The following is a 24,651-nucleotide window of genomic DNA, read 5'->3' as shown; positions in this document are numbered from 1 at the left end:
GCCGTCAGCATGGATCCCTGCATGCTCCGCACCAGAAGAACTGAACACTTGCAGGGCTGCGTGAGTGTGTCGCTGCACACGTCCCAGATGTGAAGGAAGTTTGCTGAATGCATGAGACAATGCTGCAACTAGACGATGTGACTAGGGACTCAAAATTTGTTTGGCTGCTCTGAGCAGGAACTAGAGGTACCTTCTCGCCGGGGGTGGCGTGGGGGGGGTGATGTCACTGTATGTCTACAGGGAGAGGACTTCCCTTTAGCACCATTGAGTCAGCACCTCAAATGTCTTAAAAATCAGGGAACCTTAAAGCAGTGCATCCCAGGAGCATGGTTCCCTGTGCACCGTGTTAGGTAAGGTAAAGCCGGCTCAGTCCAGCAAATGCCTGCTTCTGCTCTGCTTAGGCCCACCTTGAAGTCTTTGGGCCTAATTCCTCCCCTCCAGGACTGAGCAGAGCAGTGCGCACTGTGTGCTGTGACCTCCTCAGAGCTGACCGGAGGGTGAAGATGAACTGGAGAAAGGCCTGGGGTTAGCGAGCAGGGCTCTAGCTTGAGCAGCAGACACGCACAGCTGTGGCCAGCTGCCTCTGCAGGTTGAGAAACCGTCTTTATTTAAGAACTGCCTGCTACCAGAGTCAATAAATAACGACCATTACCAGAAGTATAAGAAACGAGCAAGAGGCCAGTGCGAGTGGTTCCGTTTTAACAAAACAGTCAAGTCAGTGGCCTGACGAAGCCCTAGCCTTTGCCGAGCTGTGAGCTTTCCTATTTAAGCTGTGCAGGCCCTGGACTGGTGGATAAGTTGGAGTCTGGGAGCCAAGGCGGGGTACACCCCATCTAAGGGCACTAGGCTTCCTGGGGCTCTGGGCAAGGCTATCTCACACATTTTTTTCCCTCTCCAATTTCCCTTTATTGTTCTGCCTTCCCAAAGCCTATGACCATATATACAGCTACCAGGCATTTCTTTCCATGGAGCTCTTTGAAGTCCCTTCAAAATGCCCGTCTAATCCCTCACACCACTCCAGGAGCCTCTCTGGCAACCTCGTTCATCCCTAGTTCGAAGCCCAGGTGAGGTCTGACCCAGGGAGACAGGGCAGCACACCTGGGCTCAAACCCAGGTTTGGGGATACTGTTCTCCCTCCAAGAGAGAGGCGCCAGTGGGCAGTCACATTCTGAGACCTGGAATGGAAGAGTCCTCTAGGCAGGGAAGATGGAGGGAGTCAGCCATCCTTAGCGAGCTTGGCTCTTGTCCAGAGTACAGACAAGATGGCTCCTGGGACTGCCAAGAGGCAGTGTGCCCAGGGGACAGAATGCCCGTGGCGACGGCATCATGCCCATGCGCCGTGGGCCACAGCAGATAGGCGCTCCGTGACACCTCCTTTGCTGAACCCCTTTGATTCTAAGCATCGCTGTCCCGGAAGGACTCTCACAGTGTCTCCCCACCCCTCCAGTCTTCACCTAACCTAGACCCCAGGGCAACAGCTGTCCAACTTCCTCAAAGGTCCCTAAAAAAGGAACAAGCCTCTCACTCGTTCCGGCGTCTCACTGCAGAAGTTTTTTTGATGTCTGACCTCAGTCTTTATTTTTTCAAAAGAAAAAGAGCCCCCACCCCATGGCCCTCCTATTCCCTGGCACCATCTGGATCATTTGATGCCCTGGATGAACGCAGCTAACCTGACCTTGCTGGGCCCCAAGACTCTGTCTAGAGAGAGCTGCCCTCCTGCTGAGGGCAAGGTATACATGGAGACTGTTAGAGCAATGAGGACCAAGTGGCCAAGGCCAGGGCCAGCGGGCCTGTAGGCTGAGCCCAGGTGTCTCCCCGGGCCCTGAAGTGGTGTTTTAGGCTGTCTGTCCTTAGTCCTCAAGGCACTTACTGGCTACTAAGCTGTGGGGTAAAGTACTTGGTGGTGGCTGTCCCCCTTGCCTCTGGGGCTTAGTGTGTGAGAGAGGAGAGATCCAGAATCAAGTCATGACCACAGTAGGGGCCAGCCCTGCTCTCAACTCCCCCAGCCCATCAGAGGCCCCTTGGGCAGGAAGGGACTCTGAGAAGCCATCTAATCTTCTGCCTCCCTGCAAGCTCCTGTCCAGGCCACCTCAACAAGGGGCTGTTCCATTTTAGAAGCTTGCGTGTCCTGAAGTCACCTATGGTCTTATTAAACCTAGTCAGTATCCTCCCCGAAGTCTCAGGCTGCAGGAACGTCCATTTTACGGTAGTTCTACGTCTCCCAGACAAGTTCTATCTGCACACTGGCTAGGTTTTCCTGGGGCTGAGTTTTTCTAGTTAAAAACCCTTCCTGGGCTTCCCAGCAGGTCTGCCTTCCTCCCCTTTGCTAATGGGCTTCATTAGAACTAAGACACTTAGTCATGAGTATCTTTTGCCTCAAGCAAGCTTGGGGACTGCAGCCTCCTGCCACGCTGGTCAGGGGTCCTGTGCCAGCCCAGCTCATCCTCGGCCCAGCATCTAGACACCTGGCCCCTGCTCCCCTGCTGCAGCCCGGGCAGCGAGGAAAGGCTCAGGAAACTTTGCAAGGAAGTTTCTTACTTTCAGCATTCCCTTTCTGATAGAACTGGGCATGCCAAAACACAGCCCCCGCAGACCAGGATGGATGCTAGGCCAAATGTTGGGGTCCCTGTAATGGGAGAATGGCTGAGCTGAACCCCCAGCACCTTGCGTGGGAGGTTGGACAGGAGCAGGTGAGGAGGGTTTGATCAGACGGCTCCAGGAAAGCAGTCCCGGGCGGGGGCAGGGGGTGGGTGCAGCGGTGGTGGGGAGAGGGGGTTTGAGCTCACATTTTAAAAAAACTGTAGTGGGTAAACATCAACATAAACCTGCCCAGGAAAATAGAGCAGGACTTAATTTAAAAAACCATAACAAAATAGAGCTCTAAGTGTAAACTACAGACACCAGCTCACGGGGCCTGTCCCCTACAGGACGCCTGTGCTGCTGCTCTGTTGCTGAAGGGCCACCTGTCAGAGCACAGGCTTTGGGGTTTCCTGCTTATGTCGCCACTGCTGTCTGGATTTGGGCAATCCCTGTCCTTGTTTTGGCCTCTTCTTGGAGCAAGGGTAGGGTAAGGGGAACAGGGGGCTTCAGGCCAGCCCTGCATATTGAGGCTACAGCAGAAGCTGGGCTCAGAAGGCAAAGAAGGACTGGGTGTCTCCTGGAGTCTGCCCAGGCAAGCCTTGGGCTGGGACCCAGCCATGCCCATCACCCCATGATCCCCACCTGAACCTCTTGAAGCAGAGTTTTCACAGCCCGCTGCCCTTCTTCACCACCACCTTATCCAGGCCGCAGCCATCCAGCACTGCCCCTTCCTCTGGATAAACCAAGAGCCTGGGACAGGAAGGTAGGAGACTCCCTCCTCATCCCAGCCCCGTCACTGACAGCTGTGTGACCTTGGGAAGTCCCTGAGCCTTTGGACCTTGGCTTCCTCTGGAAAGTGAGAGGTTTGGCCAAGTTGAGCTCTCAAGCCTCTTCCGGCTCTGAGGTTCTGTCTGTCACTGGTAACATACCCAGAGTGCAAAGGAGGATGTCCCATTTATTAACCCCGGTTTCTTCTGGGAACTGCATGAGAGCAGTCCGAGGCAGCCTAGGGAGCGGTCTCACCAGGTGGTGCAGAGTATTCCTGGGAGCAGGCAGGGCCACATTGGTCCTCTGCTCTTCTCAGAAGACTCCTGACTCCAAGACACAGACTTAGTGCCACGTTGCTCTCTGAGGCTTGAGTGAGTCAGTGCCGGGAGAGTGGAGTCCTGGGCCTTCAGGCTGAGCTGGAGGAGGAGGGTGGGTGTGCCACCCCCATCTCCTGTTTCCTGCCCAAACCCTGGAGGGACTGTGCAGGATGGGTCTTGGTGGGGCGGAGGACCTCCCCAAGACAAGCCCTTTAGTCACCCAGCCACCTGTAGTGGCTTCTGTCACTGTGGGGTGACAGGGTCGGGTTGGCAGTGTTGGCTAAGAGGGCAACATCACCTGGATTGTGACTGTGCCTCAGGCCAAGTCTGGTGCCCCTTTCCACCAGGCATCCACGCTTTTTAGCGCCTACCTCCAGCAGTTTGGAGTATCACCCCCAAAGCTGAAGAGGCTCAGGCTCCTGGCTGTAGACATGAGGGCGCTGGTTCTCAGCCAGCTGGGCAGGTGCGGGGCCTCCAGGGAGTCATCGAGGAAGTGTTAGGGTCCAGCTGTGCTGCCCCTCAAGAGGAGGAAGTAGGAGAGTCCTTGGTCCCGGGGTTTGGCCCTCTCCTTAGACTGAGGATGCTGATGTTTATGGCGTCCCCTTCAGCCCATTCATGTCCAGTGTTCCTGCCAGGCCCAGGACTCTGCTCTCAGGCACAGAGTCCACACGTGGTCCCAGAACACCATCCACGAATGTGCAGATTGATGTTGAAAACCCCCTTCTTCCCAGAGGCCTGCTCCTTCCATCTGGGCACCCTAGAGGGCCCACAGGGTTCAGTATCATCATAGAAGTTACTGCCTGGTGCCTCCTGGTTTAAAGAAAAATATCTCCCAGGCTCTATCCTGTGGCTGAATGTGAAATATCCTACCTCCTATGAAAAGGGCACTGTTTAGAGTGGGTATTTAAAACCAGCCATTCTCAGGCACAGTGTGGGCCACGTTGGCATCAGGAAGGGACCGGGGCCAGCTGGCTGTGTCCGTCGGAGGGGGGGTGTCCAGCTGTGGCGGAGAGGGAGGGGCGCCGAGATCAGAGCTCCAGGTAGCCTCTGAGGATGAGCATCGCCACAGAGTGGGAAAGGATGGTGCCAGCACGTGGGGCTGGGCGGCCTGCTGAGTTCTCCACCATCATGCTTGTGCCTGGAATCAGCAGGCAGAAACATGAGGCTGAGTCGGCTGGGCCTGGGACCGGCCCGGCCCCACCCCACCCTTGGGACAGGATCCAGACCCTTCCTAGAGAGACTCACAGAAGGTCAGCTTTAGGACTGGGAAGTGTTCTCAGCTCTGTTCCTGCCCTTCACTGCTGCTGGTCCTCAACCTCCCCCTGGACCCCGTGAAAGGAGCACACCCACCTCCCGGCCCTCAGGGATGTTCGGGAGTGGGGGAGGAGGGTGGCAAGGGCAGCCCAGGACTACTTTGCACTTGTTCCCTGCCTGCCTTCCCCTTTCCCCTGGGCGTCTGGCTGGGTTGGGGTTGGCTTGGGTGGAAATGATTCCTTCATTGTGCATCTGGGGGGACCCTGACACTCCTGGGGGATGAGGTGAGGGAGAGGCAGCACCTCCATTCCTCACGATGTGGACTTCCGCCGGGATCCCATCCCCTCCAGGCCCTGTGGTCCGAATCTGCACCAGGGCGTGGCCAATGTCTTCAGGAACTGGAATTTCTATCCAGTTCTTGCTGGTGAGATGCAGTGTGGGAGTTGGGTGTAAGTCATTCTGGTACAGCATCTGTGGGAAGTTAGCCAGGGGGAGTTCACTGACCTCAGGGCCGAACCTTCTCTCTTGCCCAGCTCCAGGCCTTGGGAGGAGCCCCTATGGTTCCGGGCCCTCGAGGTCCTGCCTCCTCACCCCTCATTTCCCATTGCCCGGGCTCTTGAACCAGTTCCTCACTGGTGGGAGGAAAACTTGCAAGCAGCTCAACTGTTTCTGCAGACTCCTTAGGCTTACAGGATCCCCAGTCCGTCACCGCCCCAGGAGCCCTGCCTTTCTGCAGTGACACCACCTGCGCCTGTTTTGTAGTCTCTACCCCACACTACCTGAAGCCATTTCATGCCTCTCACCGTCACGAACTCTTCGCATGTCTACCTCAGATCCCTCTTGCTATGAACGCAGCTCCCTGTGTTCACTGGAGATGTGGGGCTGCTCCTCATGGCTCACCGCCTGGTTTGTCCCTTGCTTACCTTATAGCCAGTGACTGCAGACTCATTTCGGAGGGGGACCACAGGGTCCCACTTAATGCTAAGACTGGAGCTCGAGAAAGTCCAGGAGATGTTGCCAGGAGGTCGCCGTGGAGCTGCCGGGGCAGGGAGAAAGTGGGGAGACTTCCGAATGCTTCCTCACCACCCACCCCTTGCCTTTAGCCAGGCTTCATCTGCAGGTCTGCCCATGGCATTACACCCAGAGCATCCTGTCACGGCTGCCTCAGAAACACACCCCATGAGATCTGAAGGTGGAGAGGAGAGAGGCACTTCAGAGGCCATGAATTCCACGCCCTTATTTTCATTAGGCTCGCTGCCTTGTTTTGTCCAGCCCAGGCTTTGTGGGCTAGAGCATTTGTCTTATGCTGGGGAAAGACCGAACCTAGAGGCACCTTCCCCCAACACCCCCACCCCCATCCCTACCGCCGGCAGACAGACTCACGGGGCTTCATGGTCGTGGCATTGGCGGGAGGGCTGGCAGGCCCGGTGCCCGCCCGGTTGTAGGCCCGCACCGTCACATGGTACTTGGTGTTGGGGTGCAGGCCAGTGACTCGGGCACTGGTATCTAGCCCTGCTGTCCTCACTCGGTCAGCGGCTGCTTCCTTGTCCCCAGCTTTCCAGTAGCGGATCTAAAGGGGGCAGGGGTACCCCCTAGGGTCAGTGGTCAAACCCAGGACCTCGGCTCCCCTCACCGTGGCCCTGGCCACTGACATTCTGTTCCTCTCCTGCTCACTCTGGTCCTTGTGACTCAGTCTTGGGTCTTAGAACCTGGACACCAGACCATGACTCCAAGACAGCAGTGACAAGTCAGTGTGAGTCAGTGCTGCCTTCTTGGTGCCCAACCGACTACCCAGACCAAGGAAGCGCTCAATACCGGGCTGAACGAGGAAGCAAGTGAGTGGGCAGGTGACCGTGGGGGACCAGCACAGACTCAACCTGGCAATGGCCTGCTGGAACCCAGCCCCATTTAATTAACCGAGGGCATCCTGTGGGGACTCTGCTAGAGGATAGGAGAGGCCTATTTGCACTTCCGAAGTAGTCCCCCAGCCCCCAGCAGACTTCTGATGGCTGTCCAACACATGCAAACCTATTTTAATATTAAGATCTGCTAAATATCCTTCCAAACAAGGGCAGAGTTTGAATTGTCTCCTCACTGGGGCTGGCCTCGCCACTGTGCTAAAGCCCAGAGCAGGCTCCCCTGCAATGGAATCTGCCATATCACCAGTAGCCCCTGATGATTCTCCCTTGGGCAATGACATTTCTTCTTTTCCTTCTTTCCCTCCTTTTGCTCCCTCTCCCGCTCCATCTACTCCACAGGTGCCCCAGTGTGGAGGCATTGATGGGCCCAGGGCCCCTGCCCAGGGAAGGTACCATCAGCTGGTACACGGAGGAGACATGCTGTCCCCTGCCATTCTCTGAGAATGCCAGGCTAACTGCGCTCTGCCACGAACGGGGGAGGCCATGCCCCTCCCAGAACCCGCCCCCCACTCCCCCCACCCCTCCCAGAACCCGCCCCCCACTCCCCCCACCCCTCCCAGAACCCGCCCCCCACTCCCTCCACCCTTGGCTCCTGGAACTGCCCTTCCTCAGGGGGCTCTAGCCAAGCGTTTCCTTGGAGGCTGTCATGCAGGTCAGCCTTCCCCACTGGGCAGCAGCCCTGAGGGCTTAGCTAAGGTCGTCCACAGTGCTGCCTGGACTGGGTGCTGTTGCCTAGTCAGTGAATGAGTGATACCAGGAGGAAAGCTGAGTGAGCTGTGGGGCGCCCCCACCTACCCCTGAAGCCCCAGCACCCCTTCTTCTCCCAGGCCCCCAGTCAGTACTCACCTCGTACCCCAGGAGAATACCATTCACATCCTGCTGCACGGGGTCCCAGGTCACGTTCATCTCTGAGGATGAGACCCCCTTGGCCCAGACCTTGGTAGGGGTCACCCTAGGCTCTGGGGACCGATATAGAATGGATTTGGGTTCCCAGGACCTCCCTCTGTCCCACAGAGCAGCTGCCCACCCGGACGACCCTTGCTTAGGAATTGGGAGAGCCCAGGGTTAGGGATGAAGTCTGGGGGCAGGTCTCAGAACATCCCCCAGGCCCACTTCTCTTCCCAGAGAGCCTCCCTCCTGGGTCCCTTAGGTAGGGCGGGTGACTTGGGACCCGCGCGTCCTCTCCACCCACGCCGTGGACCGGAGCAGGGCTGCGAGCTCAGAGAGGCAGCGGCGCGGCCCACCTTCCTCAGCCGAGTGCACCAGGGCCGTGAGGCTCTCGGGCCCGGCCCCGCGGCGGTTGTAGCTGCGGATCTTGACCTCGAAGGGCGTGTAGGGCCGGACGCTGTCGTTGCTGTAGACGAAGTACTGGGCGTCGGCGCCGGGCACCCGGGCGGTCTGCCAGCCGGCGCTGCCCTGCCTGCGGAAGGACAGCAGGTAGCCGAAGCCGTCTCCGTTCTGGTACTCCCGGGGCACGGGCTGCGGGGCGACAGCGTGGCGTGGGCGGAGGGCCGAGCTGCCTTCCCCTGCTCGTCCTCCGGCTCCCCCAGAGGGCCGGCCCCGGCGCCGGAGCCACGGGGGTTTTCATCCTGCGTGGGCGCAAGGGCAGGGGGAGAGGACGCTGGCTGCTCTCGAGTCGGGACTGTGCAGGGGCTCCGCCTGGGTCCTCTGCACGCTGCTGCAGCCCGGAGATGTCAGGCCGTGGGCTGGGACCAGGACTTGTGTCCCGTCTCCCCACCTCCCTTCCCCCCCGGAACTGGAGGCATATTTCTGCCTCTGTCCCTGCAGCTTACCGTCCAGTTGACAACGAGCTCTCCCGGGGCTCCACCACCTCCGCTGAGTCCTGAGGGTGCCACTGAGGGGGCTGTCAGAGCCAAGAGACACAGACGTAGCTTGTTAATGGACAGTGAGGAAAAAGAAGTCCGGAGACTGTGCCTGGAAAGCATCCTAGGACCGGATGCCCCTTCCAATGGGCCCTGGTGTTGTCCTCCAACAGGCCCTCTGGACGTGGGCCCTGGAGGTAGGCAGACCTGAGATGAAATCCCTCCTCTGCCACTTACTAGCTGTGTTTCCCTGGGCAAGTTACTTAACCTCTCTGAGCCTCTGATTCCCCTCTCCATAAGATGAGGATAACGTTTCTCTCAAAGGGCTATAAAAATAACATTAAACCAGATAGTGGCATGTACATATGTACATAGATAGTAGATGCTCCATAAATGATCATGTCCTCTTTCTCCTGTCAGTTTAAACTAAATAACAAGAGACCAACTCCAGTTTGCTTTACCTTAAGGGGAATAAATAATCCAGACTGCAGTTAATGCAAAAACCATTTCTTGTGGGTTGTAGGCTGTTTTATTATTATTTTTCTTCTTGTGGCAGATTTAATTTCCTAATTGTCTCTAGAATTCAACAAGGCTGATATTAAAACAAGAATGCATTTAATTAGATCAGAAAGCTTGGCAGGGGGTAACTTGGCTGCGTGTCAAAATATTTCTGCAGAGAATCAAGACTTCTTACTTGGTTCTGACGACGATAGCGTCTAATTTGCAAGGGGGTACTTAAACACGTTGCCGTTTAATCCTGTGAGGAGGGCGTCATTATTACTCTGAAAGGGGTGGAAAGACTAAGGCCCAGCACTTTTAAGTGACTTCCCTAAGGTCACACAGCTAATAAGTGGCACACACATTGGATTTGAACTCAGCTCTTCTGATTTCAAAGCCCATCATCTTTCCTCTGCATCATAGCTGTCTTCGCTCATCAACTCTCAGGACAGAACGAAGGAGACCACTCCTCCCCCTCATATGACTCTCCAAGAATTTCAATCAAAGAAAGTGCTCCTTCTGAAATTCCATACTCAGGAGAGGTACCACTTAAAAATGTTGAATGATTCCAGAAAGAGCCCAGAGATTCAGCCTGGGGCATATCGGAAACCGTGTTTAAGGGCCCATCAGAAAGCAGAGCCTCCCTACACCTGCAGCGGGGCAGGCCTGTTGGGCGGGGAAGGGGAGGCAGGGCCCTGACCCCTGCTGCCGGGCTCCGGATCCCAGGGCCCTCCTTCTGCGTCCTCCCTGGGAAAGGCTCAGAGGGTGGGCAGGGGCCTCTCAGCAGAGGCCCCTTCGGGGTGGTCTCCTCCCCTTCCTTCCCCGCTCAGGTCCTGACACCCACATGCCTTCCAGGGAGGCGTGGGCAGGTTATCTGTCCCTTCTGCTCCCCCAGAAACCACCTCAAGAAGGACTTGGGGACAGTGCTGCTTCCAACCCCTCCACAAAGCATGCATGCACACGCACACACACACGCCTTCCACAAAGCTGATTTAAACTGCACTCAGGCACTTCCAGAGGGGACACCTGCCCACCAGCCCACGGTGCTGGGTTTAAGGCCAGGCTCTGCCAATATGACCCTTCCCTTCTCCAAACTTTGGCTTTCTATTTTTTTAAATTAAAGTTTCCATTTCGGGGTCATTGTGGATCCACAAGCAGTTGTGAGGTTGGCCCCTTTGTTAAGTGAGGGGTTTGGACCGGGTGGTCCTTGCAGCCCCGAGGCCGTGGTGCAGGCGTGCTGCAGTGCGGCGCCCAGCCTGCCTGACGGCCCTCCTTGCTCATATGTTTTGTTAGAGTCTGAAGCCTGGTGAGTAGGGATGACTTGGGGTTCCCTTAAAGGAGCTAGGGTTTGTGCCCTGACATTCCGTCTCTCTGGGACACCCAGGGCTCTGACCTGCTTCCTGGGTCCGGATTTTGCTGGAGGGCCCACTGGGCTCCCCAGTGCCCAGGATGTTGCTGGCTAAGACCCGGAACTCGTAGTCCGTCCAGGGCGTGAGGCCTAGTACCTGGGCGGTCTCAGCGTTGCCCTCGACGTTGGCGGGATCTGCAAGGCAGCAGGGAGGCAGTGTCCCGGCGTTGTTCATTGGTCCGGGTGGAAAGGGCGGGGACTGCGCCCAGCTCTTTGTACCCAGCCGGTGGTGGCACCTGCCGTATGCTAAAGAGCTCAGTGCCTCGTTCAGAAAGGCTCAGAAAACCAGTGGGCCGCATGCACCCCACGCCCTCCAAATGCTTTCATTGCTCCCGCGAGAGAGTCCTGCCACTGCTTCCGGGGCACAGATGAGTGCCTCCTCCATCTCTGTCCCCTCTCTGCTGCTGTCCTATGACCACCATCTCCTCCAATGGCCTGGGAGCTTGTCTCCCTTTGAAGCCCAGGCTCAGTCCTGCGGCCCCGACCCCTGGCCCCGACCCCAGGCACATAGCCAGGCCTTATTGGTAGCGACCCAGCGGGGCCTCACACTTACTGGTGCGAACCTGCTTCCACTTCCCCGCAGGTGGGGTGCGAGCTTGCAGGGTGTACTTGGCAATGGGGCTGTGGTTGTCAAAGCCGCGGCTCCAGCTGAGCTGGACAGTGGTGTCACCGACGTTCCTCACCACCACACCTCCCGGGGGGCCCGGCGGACCTGCACCAAGAGGTCGCAGCACAGTGGGTCAGAATGGGGCAGCTTCAAACCTGAGCCAACCTCCTCCACGCCGGCTGGAGCTGGTGCGGTACCAAGAAGGGGCAGCAGAGGGCGCAGCAAACACGCCTGGGCGGGAGAGCGGGAATGGGGGCAGGGAGTGGGAAGGGGGCTGCGAGGTGGGGAGGGATGTGTCTAAGGCTGGAGGGGTCACAGAGGCCCTCACACAGGGATGTGTACAGGTCTCCCGGCAGTAGGCTCTGAAGACTTCTGGCCTCAGCAAAGTTCTCCAGTCTTGGGACACGTTTGGGAGTGGATTTTTAAAACGTTAGCTTTTTTTTTTTTGAGGAAGATTAGCCCTGAGCTAACATCCACCGCCAATCCTCCTCTTTTTGCTGAGGAAGGTTGGCCCTGAGCTAACGTCTGTGCCCATCTTCCTCTACTCTGTACGTGGCACGCCTGCCACAGCGTGGCTGGATAAGCGGTACGTAGGTCCCGGCCTGGGATCCGAACCAGCGAGCCCCAGCTGCCGAAGTGAGCGTGCAAACGTAACCACTGCACCACTGAGCCGGCCCCAAAACTTTAGCTTTAGGGGGCGAATACCCTATTCCTTTAGCACCTGTGAGGAGCCACAGGAGAAGGCAGCTCAGTGGGCTTATGTCAGAAGCCCTTCCCCACGGCCTCAGGGAGAGGCGGGGAGTTAGGGAGCAAGGGTCAGAAGAGCCCAGCTGGGCTCTGAGGGAGTCGGGGGTTGGGGGTGGGAACCCCTCACCTCGGACCAGGACTGTGGCCTCCTTGGACACACTGTCCACCACCGTCTGGGCCATGCACGTGTACTTCCCACCGTGACGCAGCTGGGCGTTCAGGATGGTTAGGTCCCCAACTGTCTCCTTCTGCATACGGGGGACAGAAAGGGGGCAGGTCAGAGGACACCCCGGCTACTGCAGAAAGCCATGAGACATGAGGCAGGGCTCGGGGTCCCCTGCTCCATCACGTCCAGGGACCCCGCTGCGTCTCAGTGTCCTATCTGTTCCATGGGAGGAATCAGCTCTCCCCACTTAGTACCACTGGGGACTGAACAACAGTCTGCTAAGAAGATGGTCAACAGGAGTCCAAGTCAGTGATGTCATTTGCATTGCAGGCAGGATAGCAAGGACAGTAGTGGGGAGTGAGTCTTGAGGGGTACCCAGAATTCCAGGTTTGTCCCTGGCCCTCTCTTAAGTGCATGGACTTCAGGTGGAATCCAGGGAACTGCTCAATCCAAGGACGAGCTTGCCATGCATGGCAGTCCTGGGGAATGGGGAAAGGCTGTGAGGAGTGGGGTGATGGTTAAGGCCATCCTGGCTCCCCTGTCTGTCCAAAGGAGGGAAGACCCCTGGGTCCTCTGGCCTCAGGCCTCACCACACTCGCCCTCCGGTAGTGACTCCCGGGCTTATCGAAGTCGATGGGGAAGTCATCCAGGGTCCAGACGAAGGTGAGGTCCATGGTGGGGTCATGGGAGGCGTGGCACTGCAAGGTCAGGTTGTCTCCCAGGTTGACATCAGCACTCGAAGGGGCTAGAGTGATCTTGGTCGCATCTGCCAAGAGAAGCGAGGCTCCTGAGTGGTTGGGGAGGAAGCGGACTGAGCAGGGGGAGAGGGTGTGACAGGGTTTGTCCTGAGCCCCAGCAAGGAGAAGAGGCAGCATGGCCAACAGCACCGTGACCTCTCCACAGCCCCACGAGTGAGTGGGAGGGAAGCAGGACTAGATTCCGGATGGGGGGGCGGTCCCAAGTGAAACCAAATCTGGGGTAGCCTCAAAGCTACACCAGGAGGAATGTGGGAACACAAGAGCAGGATGGCAAGGAGGGACGACACCCCGTGGTGGCCGAGCTAACCAGCCTCAGCCAAACCACAGCCCTTACCTCGCACAGACAGGACGCCCGTGCTGTTAGCTTTGCCCATGAAATTCTCAGCAAAGCAGGTGTATTTGCCTTCATCTGACCGGCTGATGTTTCTTAGGATCAAGGTGCCATCCGGAGTTACGGTCACTCTGCAGCAGGACAGAGCAGATCTAGCCAACCCGGAGATACACTGCAGTCCTGGGAAGGGGACTGGCCTCCAAGGAGGACACAGGGGAGCAGGAATTGCTCAGATGGCTGTGGGTTGTACCTGCTGCTGTTGACCAGAATCTCGGTGCCTTTGCTCCAGAGCACCACGGCCTTGGGAGCGGCCCGGGGCTGGCAGAGGATGACGACCTCTCCCCCGCGGGCCGCGGGGATCAGACGCCTTATGGGATTCAGCCTGAAGTCAGGGGCCAGTGCTGGAAGGAAAGGGGAGCGCCCTACAGTCACCCAGGGCGCCGGAACAGGAGCCGGCGCCCTTGATTAAGAGGCCGCCCAGCCCCATGCTAAGCACTTGACATGCCCACCACGGCCAGTCCCTGAGGGACTCCTGGTAGCACCACTTCCGAGGTACATCCAGAAGCCAGTCCTTCTCGTCACCCCACTGCCGCCAGGCGGGGCCACGCTGCCAGATCTCCCATGGGACTCTCGGAAAGCCCCCCAGTTGGTCTTCCTGTTTCTGCATTTTCCTTCTACAGTCTCTTCCCCACCCAGCAGCTGGAATATCTTTTGCAAAATGTACATCAGGTGCTCAGAACGCAGTCCAGCGCCTCGCAAGGCTCACAACTCAGCCCTTCCTTTCTGACCTCACCTCACTCCCCTCGCCATGCTGTAAATACCTGGGCCTTCTTTTTTTTTTTTTTTGAGGAAGACTGGCCCTCAGTTAACATCTGTGCCCATCTTCCTCTATTTTATATGTGGGACGCCTGCCACAGAATGGCTTGATAATCAGTCTGTAAATCTGTGCTTGGGATCTCAACCAGCAAACCCCAGGCCACCAAAGCGGAGCATTCAAACTCAATTGCTGCGCCACTGGGCTGGCCCCATCACCTGGGTCATTTTTTGTCCTTTGAAGATGCCATGCTTTTTCCTGCCTCAGGAACTTTGCACTTGCCGTACATTTTTGCTTGGAAATCCCACAGATCTTCACATGGCCGGCTCCTTCTTAACACTCAGGTCACATCCCAAATGTGACTTCCTCAGAGAGTCTTCCCTGACCGTCCCGTCTAACCAGCTCCCCCATCACTCTACTGGATTTTCTTTTCAGTGTATTTCCTACGGCTGTCTGGAATTATCTTATTTAGTTTATTACTTTTGTGTTTCTTTGCCCTCCTCTCTCCATTGGATTGTGAGATACTTGAAGGCAGAGACATTATCTTTCGTGTTTGTTCCTTAGGAGGAGGTGTTGAATGAATATTGGTTGCATGAATGAATGAATGAGTTTTAGTTAAGCCTCACTACAACTTGATGAGGCAGAAGTCATTGTGTCCGTTTCAGAGGAGGAAACTGAGGCTCCACAAGCCCATCATATAACGAAGACTGCCAGCGGGTGCTGACCTTTCCTGGGCCCTGTGATGTGGTGAGCAGGTCCTTCTGCTTTCCCTCTGCCATCTCCTCTAATCCGCACATCAGCTGTAGCGGGGCAGGACTCTCGCCCACATTTTAAATCAAGAAACTGAGACAGAGAGGTAAAGTAACTTGCCAAAGGTCACATAGCCAAAGGGGCTGGGTTAAACACAAGTCTATCTGATCTGCTTTCCAGTTACTTTTGCCACCTTTCTTCACTGCAGCAAACATTTACTTTATGTGAGCCAGACATGGGACAACCCAGAGCTCTGTCCGCGGGCAGCTCTCAACCTAGTGTCTCGCTTCCCTTCTGAAATCCCTGAGTTCTACTCAGAAGCTGTTGGAAAAATAAGGAAAACTGCCGGGGTGTGTTTGTGTGTTTAGAAGTGCTGCAAGTCATTACTAAAGCCCCTCGCTGCCCTCCCCCGCCCCCCCCCCCCCCCCCCGTGGCTGCCCCGCCTCCCTGGGCCCTCTACCTTGCACGGCCAGCTCGGCGCTGGCGTAGACGGTGCCGTGCTTGTTCTCCGCCACACACTGGTACATGCCCGAGTCCTCCAGGCTCAGCTTGGAGAAGCGCAGGTCCCCGGCTAGCACCTCTACCCGGCTCTGTGCAGGAGAGCCCGGCCCAGGTCGGGCAGGGGGATCAGGACCACCGGAGGACCAGGGTGGCGGGGCTGGCAGGGGTGAGTACAGTGGGGACTCTAGGCTGCCACTCCTCTAGGCGGGGGCTCAGATGCCCAGTCCTACCTCAGGGCTGCCTGGAATGCCAGGACTCAGAGATTCCCCAGATCTCCCTGCACATCAGCACACTGAAGCCAGAGGAGTGAGGTGACCCACTCAGGACCACCTAGTGTTTTTGTGGCTGAGTCATGCCTGGACCTAGTCTCAGGACACTCCAGTTGGATGCTATCCAGTTGACCAGCCTGTGGCCATGGGACTCTGGGATGGAAAGAAACACCTGGGACCATCTGTGGCCCCAGTTGGCCCAGAGGGGTTGCCAGAGGTGCAAGGGGAGTCTGGGGGTCAGGGAACCAGGTGGGCAGAGGACGCCGTGTGTCCTACCTGGGAGACCAGAGGCTCCCCGTTCCGCAGCCAGCGCACTGTGGGCCGGGGCTTGCCGGCAGCCGCGCAGCTCCACCGAAGGTTGGAGCCAATGTCGGCCTCCGTGTCCGAGATCACCTTGAGCCACTCAGGCTGAGCTGTGGGAGGCAAGGGAGGCAAAGTCTGGGGAGGAGCTGGGAGGCGCCTCCAGCTCCGTAGATGGGCCGGAGGGCAGGGCTGCGGCTCCTGCTCTAGACAGCAGAGGGCGCCAGCAGCACTCCGGGCAGGGGCGGGGAGGAGCCGCTGGAGCAGGTGGGCGCCTCGGCGCGGCGGTGGCTGTTTAGTGGCTTGAATCACTCTAAGCCTTGCACGTGCTTTCTGCAACCCCGACTCAAGCGCTGAGCTGGCCACAGCGCGAGGCTCCTATGTTCCCATGCCCAGTGCAATCCTGGGGCAAGAAGGCTTAAGCAAGGGCTTCTCCGTCTGCACCCTGACTTTCGGGTCTGCTTCCTCAGGGCCGCGCGAAGGCGGGGGAGGGTGTCCCCGGCTCTGTACCCTGCACAATGATGCGGCCCTGGACCGTGTCGCGTCCCTTGGAGTTCTCCGCCTCACACTCATAGGTGCCCTCGTCCTCGAAGCTGACACTGGGGATCTGCAGGGTGGGCTCCGCTGTGGCCCACTGCGGAGACAAGGAGCCGTCCACTTTGCGCCACTTGATCCGGGGGACAGGGCTGGCAGGGGAGACAAAGCCAGAGTGGGTGGGCTGAGCTGGGCAGACTCCCCTGTGCCTGCAGCTCCTCGAAGAGATGCTGGGCAGGTGGGGATGGAGAGGAAGGCAGGGGACTCCCAGGCCTGGGGAGGAACAGAAGGAGAATGGCAAGGAGGGAGGGAGGTCCTCTCCCAGGTGGCTCTGAGCACAGGCAGGGAAGGGGCAAGAAGTGGGGCTCCTCTCCTCTCCCCTCATCTCCCCTGCAACAATCGTGACCCTAATGAAGTTGGTCTGAACTCTGAGGCTGGCTTGCCCTCCCCGCCCCACCCCACACCTGCTGACGTGTCTTTTCTGGGCCTGCCCTCCACAGCAGAGGCCTGTGACTGGGTCTGCGCCCCTCCCCTCTCCCACAGGCTCGCCTCTACTTCCCAAAGGGGCTCAGCTGTCAGTAGCCTGTGTGCCCACCTGGGCTGAGGTGTCAGTGAGTCCTGAAGGCTAATAGATTCCCATGTGCTTTCTGTGGCTTCTGGAAGCCCAGTAACTTTCCACAAAGCTGGGGGTCCTGGGAACCGCAGGGGCATTTGAGGGAAGAGGGGACCAGTGTACAAACCAAGTTCCTTCAGTCACACTATAGACACTCACTGAGCACCCACTATTTGCTGAGCCCTGTTCCCGGGAGTCCTTCTGGGAGAGCAGGATTTCTACGCAGTTTTTTAGGAGGTAACGGTCAGCATCTGTGGAACACTTACTGAATGCCGGCACTATTCTAAACACTTTACACGTGTTACCTCACTCCTCATAACAGCCCTGTTAGGTACTGTTATCACCATGTACAAATAAGGAAACTGAGGCACAGAGAATTAAGTAGTTTACTCAAGGTCTCCCAGCCAGTGAGTGACAGAGCTGGGGTTTCAACCAGGCGGGCCGGGTTGGGGCCTGTACACTGTGCCACCTGCCTCTGGCCTGGGGTGTGGCATAAGTCATCTGAGCCTGTCAAGCATTGACCCAATATATGTCACTTGGTGTGCGTGATGCCTCACCCAGAGAGTCAGTGCTGGGGACATGGTGGTCACTACCCACTGTGGGTCCAGCACCCTGCTAGGCCCTGCGAGGGGCACCTAGATGACTGAGTGCTGACCCGGCTTGCCCTCTCCCTGAGGCCACCCATACCCCCGAGGGGCTACGAGAGGCAGTGTCCTGGCCTGCTCCTTCCCTCCTCCACCACCTACTTCCCGAAGGCGAAGCACTCCAGGGTGACCTGCTGGCCCACCAGCGCGTAGGTCTCTGCTGGGAACCTGGCCTTGATGCTGGGTGCAAACAGCCTGGTATCTGGGGAGAGAGGGATTTTGCGCATGAGAGGCAAATGATCCAGGTCAGGCCCTCCTGTGCTTAGGATCTCGGCGCAACCCCAGCTGACTCTGTCTTGACTTCTTTTCCTCTTGGGGGCCTGGGGCAGGTGTCCGAGGCCTTGCGGCAGGAGGACCCAGACGTCTAGGCCCCGGACCCTGTGCCCCGAGAGCTGCTCTCATAACCTTCAAGGGAAAATCCCTTCCTAATGCCCGCTGACCCCTCCAGCTCTCTCCTTCCCGCCATGCCTGTGACCCTGACCTTCTGCTGCTAGGTTGAGCTGAGCAAACTTGCTGAAGACGCTCTTGGTGGAGAAGTCCATGTGGCTGGTGGCCAGGCAGGAGTAGTTGCCCAGGTCTGAGGCGTTGGTGCGGGCGATGTATAGGTCCCCCGTGGTCTGGGACACGAAGTGACGCCCGTCCGTCGGGATGAAGTTGGGGAACTCGTTGAGGAGCCAGCGGTAGGACAAGCCTAGGATGTGTGGAGTTGGAAGAAACCAGGGGGTGCTGGGCTAACGGGGCCACTCTGGGTGGGACCCCAACATGCTGGCGGGGGTCTGTAAGACCCTGTCCTGAGAGTCCCCGTGCTCTGAACTGGAGCTGAGGGAAGACCTGGAGGGAAGATGCAACTTCATCCTGGCCCTCGGGGGGTGCAGCCCTGCCTTCAGGGACCACCCAGTCTGAAGGGGCGAGGCAGGGCACAGAACTGGAAAGGGACAGACCCACGCAGGAAACAGGACCCTTTCCAGCAGGGGGCCGGGCTCAGTGCTCCCAAGGCTGACTCTCCGGCCCTCCCTGCCGAGTGCTGGAAGCTCCTGCCGCGCCCACTGTGTAGCTGTGGGCCAGGTCCCCACTCACCTGGGTAGTGGGCTGGCGGGTTACAGGGCAACATCACCCCCCAGCCTTCGTGGGTTTTCACTGGGTCTCGTTCCTCCTTGGAGAATTCCTGCAGAACTGGGGTGAAGACCGGGCACTCAGGCACCGTCCTCCAAGCCTGGGGCCCCTCCCTGTGGGACATAGTCTCCTGCCCTTTCTGGACACTTCTTCTGGCCCTTCTCTTCCCCTCCCCAAAGTGTTCTGGCACCCCATGGGTCTCACAGCCGAAGCGAAGGACAGCCTCCCTGCTGACGATGGTGCCCACTGGGTTGGAGGCCAAGCACTGGTAGACGCCGGCATCCTGTGCCTTGGAGGGGTTCATGATCACCAGGTTGCCTCCTACGAGCTGGTGGCGGGAGCCTGGCTCCAGCTTCATCTCGGTGCCATTCATCTTCCACCTGCAGCAGAGGCGGCGGAGGGACCCCCCTGAGTCCTGCCCAGCTGGACCCAGCCTGGCAACAGGGCTGATGTGAAGATAGGCTGCACGGCTGCCCAGGCCCCCCACAACCAATGGGGGGGTCTCACCTATAGGTGGCAGGAGGGCTGGCCCGGGCGCGGCATGCCAGCGTCACCTTCTCCTCTGTGGACTCCTCTGGGAATAGCAGACCGAGTGGCTGGTCTTCAAAGACAGGCCCAAAGGTGGCTGGGGCTCCCCAGGCTGAGCTCCGAGCTGCAGGTGGGGGGACACCACCAGAAGCCTCAGGGCCTTGGTGCCAGCTGTAGCCAGGCCTCTAAGGTGGTGCTGTTCAAGAGAACTTTCTGCCGTGATGGAAAAGGTCCCTTTTGTGCACTGTCCAGTACAGTAGCCACTAGCCACTAGCTATCGAGCCCTCAAAATGTGGCTAGTGTGGCTGAGGAAACAAATTTTTAATTTTATTTAATTTTAATTAATTAAAATTTAAATCAATAGGTTGGGCAGGCCCCATCTGGTCACATTAGTTCAGTCACCCATCCTGCATTCAAGTATTGAGCACCTGCTGTGTACCTGACACTGGACTAGAGATTGTGTTGTAAAAATGAATAAGACACAGACCCTCTTCCTCAAGAAGCTCGTGGTCCAAGGTGAGGGACAGAAAACTGACGGTACAGTTTTCTGACAGTACAGGTACTGAGAGCCACAGCAGCAGTGTACGTTCAAGATGCAGGGGCCTCAGAGGGGAGGCAGGTGACCTGCCCGTGGGCTGTCGGGGCCTCACGGAGGAGCTGATCTGCAGGGTGTGAGACAGGCCTAGAAGGATGCATGGGAATCATAGCCTAAGAGGTGGGGGGACCACGTGTGTTACCTGGAGCCTAATGCTCCTTCTGGGCCAACAGAAGGGGCCTGGCTCTGGGCCTCTTGTTAGCTCTGACAGAACCCTGCCGAGGCTCGTGGGCTCCACCTGTGAAGTGGGAATACCAGGCGTGCACCCGCGGGCCCACGGAAGGTTGCATCTGGTACAGGTGTGTGCTCAGCGAGTGTCTGCTGGACCCAGCACTGGGCAGGGTGTGGTGGGGTGCGCTGGGGTGGGGAAGGAAGGCTTCACGGTGGGCGGATGGTGTGCAGGTTGCTTTGGGGGCATTTTTATAAAATTCCAGTGTGACAATTGAAGAAAGACGGGCCTAGAAAAAGGAGTGACTTGCCCATGGTCACAGGCAAGTCTGCGGCACATTCAGGCCTAGACATTGGTCTCCTGAATTTGCTGAGCCAGTGGGTGTCACATGTGCAAAGGGAGTTCTCATGCCTGGCCCTCCTGGGGCCCGTGCCTCTCTCTTCACGCACATTGTCCAGCCTCACTCCGGCAGGGGATACTGGGGCACGGAGGGCGCTGTTTCACACCTGCCCTTCCACGGGGTTGGGGAGGGGGCTCTCAGCTGACTCATAGAGCGGGGCACGCTCTGCCTTTGTGGTGTCAGGCAGCGGCCAGTCCACCCCTAATTGGCTCCTACCCCTCAGTGCAGCTGATTTCAGGCCCTCCTTGGTGGGTCGTGGGGGGTAGGATCCCCGTTAACCAATTAGTGCCTCCACTCTCGGCGCATCCAGCTGTCAGCCCTATTCCAGGGGTCGGGAGTGGGCCCTATGCCGCAGCTGAGGCTCAGCTCTGGACCCCTGGGAGTGAGGGCAGCTGTTAAGCAGCTCTCAAAATGAGGAAGGAGGCAGGGCTCCCTGAAATGGCATCCCCACCCCCCTCGCACCACCCCCCACTATCCCTCACTGCCGCCCCAGGCCTCAGAGACGGAGAGACGGTGGCAGCGTCATCTCGGCTGGAGAGCCCAGCTTAATCCCCAGTTAATGATGGTGGTGGAGGGTAGGGACCCTTGCTCCAGCTGGGACTCCCGGGAGGGGAGGGAGCGGAGGGGTGGTGGAGGCAGCCGCGCTGCTGGGAACCACCTTGCACAATAGCAGCTTCCAGTAATTCTGTCTGGATGGTGGGGGTGGTTGAGTGGGCCCAGGGCACATTGATACTGTAAGACTGGCTTTCTTCCTGAAAAAGCTCTCTCCATATACGCTCACTCCATATCCACACCCTCACCCCAATATCCACAAATGCACACCTCCACACCTGTCACCTCCACACACTTCCTTACATGCACACACATCACACATGCATACGTCTCTAAGCTACTCCAGTGGTCAGATCCACACATTTACCCACGCATCCGTTCCCATGCACACACAGCCCTGAATGTCCGTGTGTACGTGTTTATATATACCCTGCACTCAGGGAAATGAATACAGGTGTGTTTATGGAGCGCCTGTCTTCATTGGACACCACGCTCCATAGTTCCTTCTTGTAACCTCTTTACAAGAGAGGTGTTGCCATTTTCTTATTTGACTAACGTGGAAACTGAGACTTAGGAAGGTTGAATAATTTGCCCCAAATCACCCAGCAAGGAGCAGGTCTAAGGGTTTGGACCCCGACCAGCCTCACCCCACAGCCAGCATCCTTGACAACAGTGTGAAGTGATTCTTGACCTCAGTTTCACATCGGAACCACCGGAGGCCCTGTTGTGTCCCAGAGGTACTGAATCAGGATCTCTAGGAGTGAGGCCGAGGAATCAGATATTTTTAATTGCCTCCCGGGCATTCGGAAGGGCGGCTGGGCCGAGAGCCGTTGTGCTGGCCTGTAAAGGCTTTCTATGCACACTCGTCACCCACAAAGGGAGCAACAACTCACTCACATCTCCACCCTCTCAGACACACCCTCACTCAGCCCACACCTTCCTCTGAAGCTACACACACACACACACACGCACTCTCCCAGGCAAAACCACCCCTCCTGGCTGTGCTGTCCTTGTCCCATCGCTCTCTGATTCTCTCCTGATTCCCTGTCCTGGCCACTCTGCTCCCCAAACACTGGCATCAGGAACCCTGCAGAAGAAGAGTGTTAGAGAGAGGAGAGCGTGGAGGGGAATCCTTGCTGCCTTTCCTTGCACTGAGGTGCTGGGAGTCCAAAGGTGCATCCCCAGGGCAGGTTAGCAAGGACAGCCGAGAGCCACTCTCCTTCCTGGGAGGGGTGGGAACAAGGAAGGGATGTCCACTCCTATCTCTGGAGCTCCAGGATGTGGCAGACCAGGTCCCCTCTCCCTTGGCCTTCCTGTCACTCTGGCCTCAGGACTCTGGAGGCTGCCCCAGCCCCTTGCCTCAGATGGCACAGTCCTGGCACTGCACTGAGCAGTCCCCGAGGGAGGTCGGAGCTGAGGAGGCCAGGAATTCCTGCCCTGCCCTCTCTGGCTGGGTGTCTCCTGCTCACGCAGCCTGGGCTCCCCACCCCTGCAGCTCCTCCTGACCTGGTGGGCCCTGGCACAGGTGGCCAGGCCTGAGTGTGGGGGGCCACAGGGTTCCCTTCACCCTCTGGATCAGCCCTGCTTCCCAGCAGCCTCACTGACTTGCGGGCAGGGTTGAGGGGCAGTCAGGACATAATGAGAGCATCTGAAAGTGTGCCAGTGGAGTCCTTCCCTGGTGAGACAAAGAAGCTAAAATGTGCCGGCTGCAGCCCTGCAGGAATGTGGGGTGGGGAGCTGGAGTCTGAGGCAGCCAGAACTCCAGAAGTACAGTGGAGGATGGGAATCCTTCCCCACGGAGATCTCTAAGGAGCAAAGAAACATCTGTTGATCTGGGCTGGAGGTCGGGCAGAGAGGCCAAGCGGCGGTCCCAGCAGGCTCCTCAGAGCTGCAGTAGGCAGCTCCGGGACAGGCTGGGTCCCTGGCCCCTCCTCCCTGGCTCGCTCTTCAGCGTCCAGCTAGCCTGGGCCTCTCGGCCTGCACCGCCTCTTCTCCACACCCTCCTTCCCTTCTGCCGCCTCCTCCGCCCCTCTTCCCGCCCCGTGGCACTGCTGGCATGGGGACTTTTCCACGAGAACCCTCTCGAGTTTGCCTGCACCCCTCCACCCCCCACCCCCACTCTGCCTCATCCTCTCCCAGAGCCTATTCCACCCACTTGCCAGGCCGCAGCGTCGCCTGAGGAACCCTCCTGGAGTTTTGTGGTATGGATCCCTGTCTCCTCATGTCAGGGGCCCTCGAGCATACTATCCAACAGAACTTTGTGTGATGATGGAAATGTTTGGTGATCTTTGCTGTCCCTTATGGCTATTAGCCCCTGAAATGTGGCTAGTACAACTGAGGAACTAATTTTAAAATTGAACCCCAGTTTGAATGGGCCCACGTGGTTATTGGACCATATTGGACCGCACACGGCCTTAGCGGCTGTGACTCTAGGCTGATGTCATGGAGATCTGGTGCTGCCATAACCTTGCTGTGTGACCCAAGGCAAGCTGCTGGCTCTCTCTGGATTATGCTTCTTTCACTTAGGATAGGGGAAAGACTCATTCCCTCTCCTCCTAACCTCAAAGGGAAGGTAAGATCCACAAAGGGGAAAATTTTAGCCAGGAAATAGCCTCAGAAACCTAAGTGCTACAGCCAATGCAGAAGCAAGGATTTCTGTAGTCATCACTGAAGTAATAGCAACGAGACAGCGATCTGATCGTCCCAGCTGGCCTTCTGAGCCCACCGAGCCCTCTTACCTGGCGAGGAGACAACGGCCACGGCAACCAGCAGCAGCAGGTGAGACTTCCTCTGGGTGGGTGTCCCCATGGTGGCCGTCCGGGCAGAGGTGGGGAGCGGAGGAGAGGAGCCCCAGCCCAGCACTGGAGGACACTGGCTGGAGGCTGAGGAGGACCTGGGGAGGCAGAGGGACGGGAGGACTTGCTGAGGATGCCCCTCCCAGCTCCAGGCACGTCTGGGTCGGCAATGCTTTTAGCTCAGCCTCAGGAGGGGCCGGAATTGCTCCAGCACTCATCCTCCCAGGCCCCAGGGGAAGGGGCTTGGCCATTACCGAGGAGCTCTTCCCAGGGCTGAGTGCCGCCTACTGGCCCCCTGGGGAGTCTGGCTCTGCCCTGTACCCCACTCCAGCCTGCCGCAGCCAGCAGGGTGCTGCTCAGGAAGTGAAGCAGTGGCTAAGTGGGAGGCGAGAGCCCACCCACCAGCTCACCAGTGATAGCTCTCCATGTAGGGCTGTGCCTGGGTTTGGGGAGCTCGTCCTATCTTCTTCTAGTAACTGGGGCACCCCCCTCCCCTGCCACGCCCCCACATTGCCGGGGGTGGTGGTGGTAATGAGCCCCTCTGAGAGCTGCCTTAAGCCTCTCGGGACCACCTTGTTCTCCAGCGGTGGCGAAGGGTTTCACTGACCCATCTACTCCCTCCCCTCCAGGGCCCCAGGTAGGCACATATGTGGTGTGCATGATGGAGCCATAACATTGGTCCCGTTATCAGTGCTCCCCAACCAGAGGGGCTGATGGGCCCAGACAGGCCTTCTGGGCTGAAAGAGTTAACGCAGCTCCCAGAGGAGCCTCCCTCTTGCACAGAGATGAGCGGAGACATGGTTAAATCCTGGGGCTCCGAGAACCTGTGCCTGGCCGGGGGCCGCTGAGAGCAAGTCAGAGCCCCTCCATCAGTTACCCCGAGAGCGGGGGCAGGGCC

General features: G+C 58.0%; 1 protein-coding gene across 1 annotated transcript; it reads right to left on the bottom strand.

The window, feature by feature from the left end:
- Window positions 1-582: 582 nt before the first annotated feature.
- On the bottom strand, window positions 583-23,877 carry CNTN2 (contactin 2). The gene is made up of 22 exons (XM_046680372.1): window positions 23,697-23,877; window positions 19,222-19,366; window positions 18,919-19,094; window positions 18,679-18,774; window positions 18,083-18,292; window positions 17,704-17,803; window positions 16,321-16,496; window positions 15,787-15,923; window positions 15,201-15,330; window positions 13,427-13,577; window positions 13,180-13,307; window positions 12,678-12,853; window positions 12,049-12,169; window positions 11,121-11,279; window positions 10,553-10,702; window positions 8,632-8,702; window positions 8,083-8,317; window positions 7,685-7,797; window positions 6,303-6,489; window positions 5,843-5,955; window positions 5,222-5,390; window positions 583-4,803 (listed from the first exon to the last, which is right to left on the bottom strand). Exons 1-22 carry the CDS (start codon window positions 23,764-23,766, stop codon window positions 4,694-4,696), a joined length of 3,123 nt encoding a protein of 1,040 aa, XP_046536328.1. The 5' UTR covers window positions 23,767-23,877; the 3' UTR covers window positions 583-4,693.
- Between the last annotated feature and the right edge of the window lie 774 nt (window positions 23,878-24,651).

This window comes from Equus quagga, chromosome 13 (genome assembly GCF_021613505.1).
Source record: "Equus quagga isolate Etosha38 chromosome 13, UCLA_HA_Equagga_1.0, whole genome shotgun sequence".
Lineage (NCBI taxonomy): Eukaryota > Metazoa > Chordata > Mammalia > Perissodactyla > Equidae > Equus > Equus quagga.
Note: the sequence above shows the minus strand (reverse complement) of the source record. Positions and strands in the feature narration are given on the sequence as shown.

Excerpts from the sequence above, each read along its gene's own strand:
- CNTN2 (XM_046680372.1), bottom strand. The coding sequence starts at position 23,766 with ATGGGGACACCCACCCAGAGGAAGTCTCACCTGCTGCTGCTGGTTGCC. Across the intron at positions 17,804-18,082 it reads GCTCAACCTAGCAGCAGAAG|ATACCAGGCTGTTTGCACCC; the intron begins GTCAGGGTCACA and ends CTCTCTCCCCAG. Across the intron at positions 12,854-13,179 it reads GGGCGTCCTGTCTGTGCGAG|ATGCGACCAAGATCACTCTA; the intron begins GTAAGGGCTGTG and ends TTCTCTTGGCAG.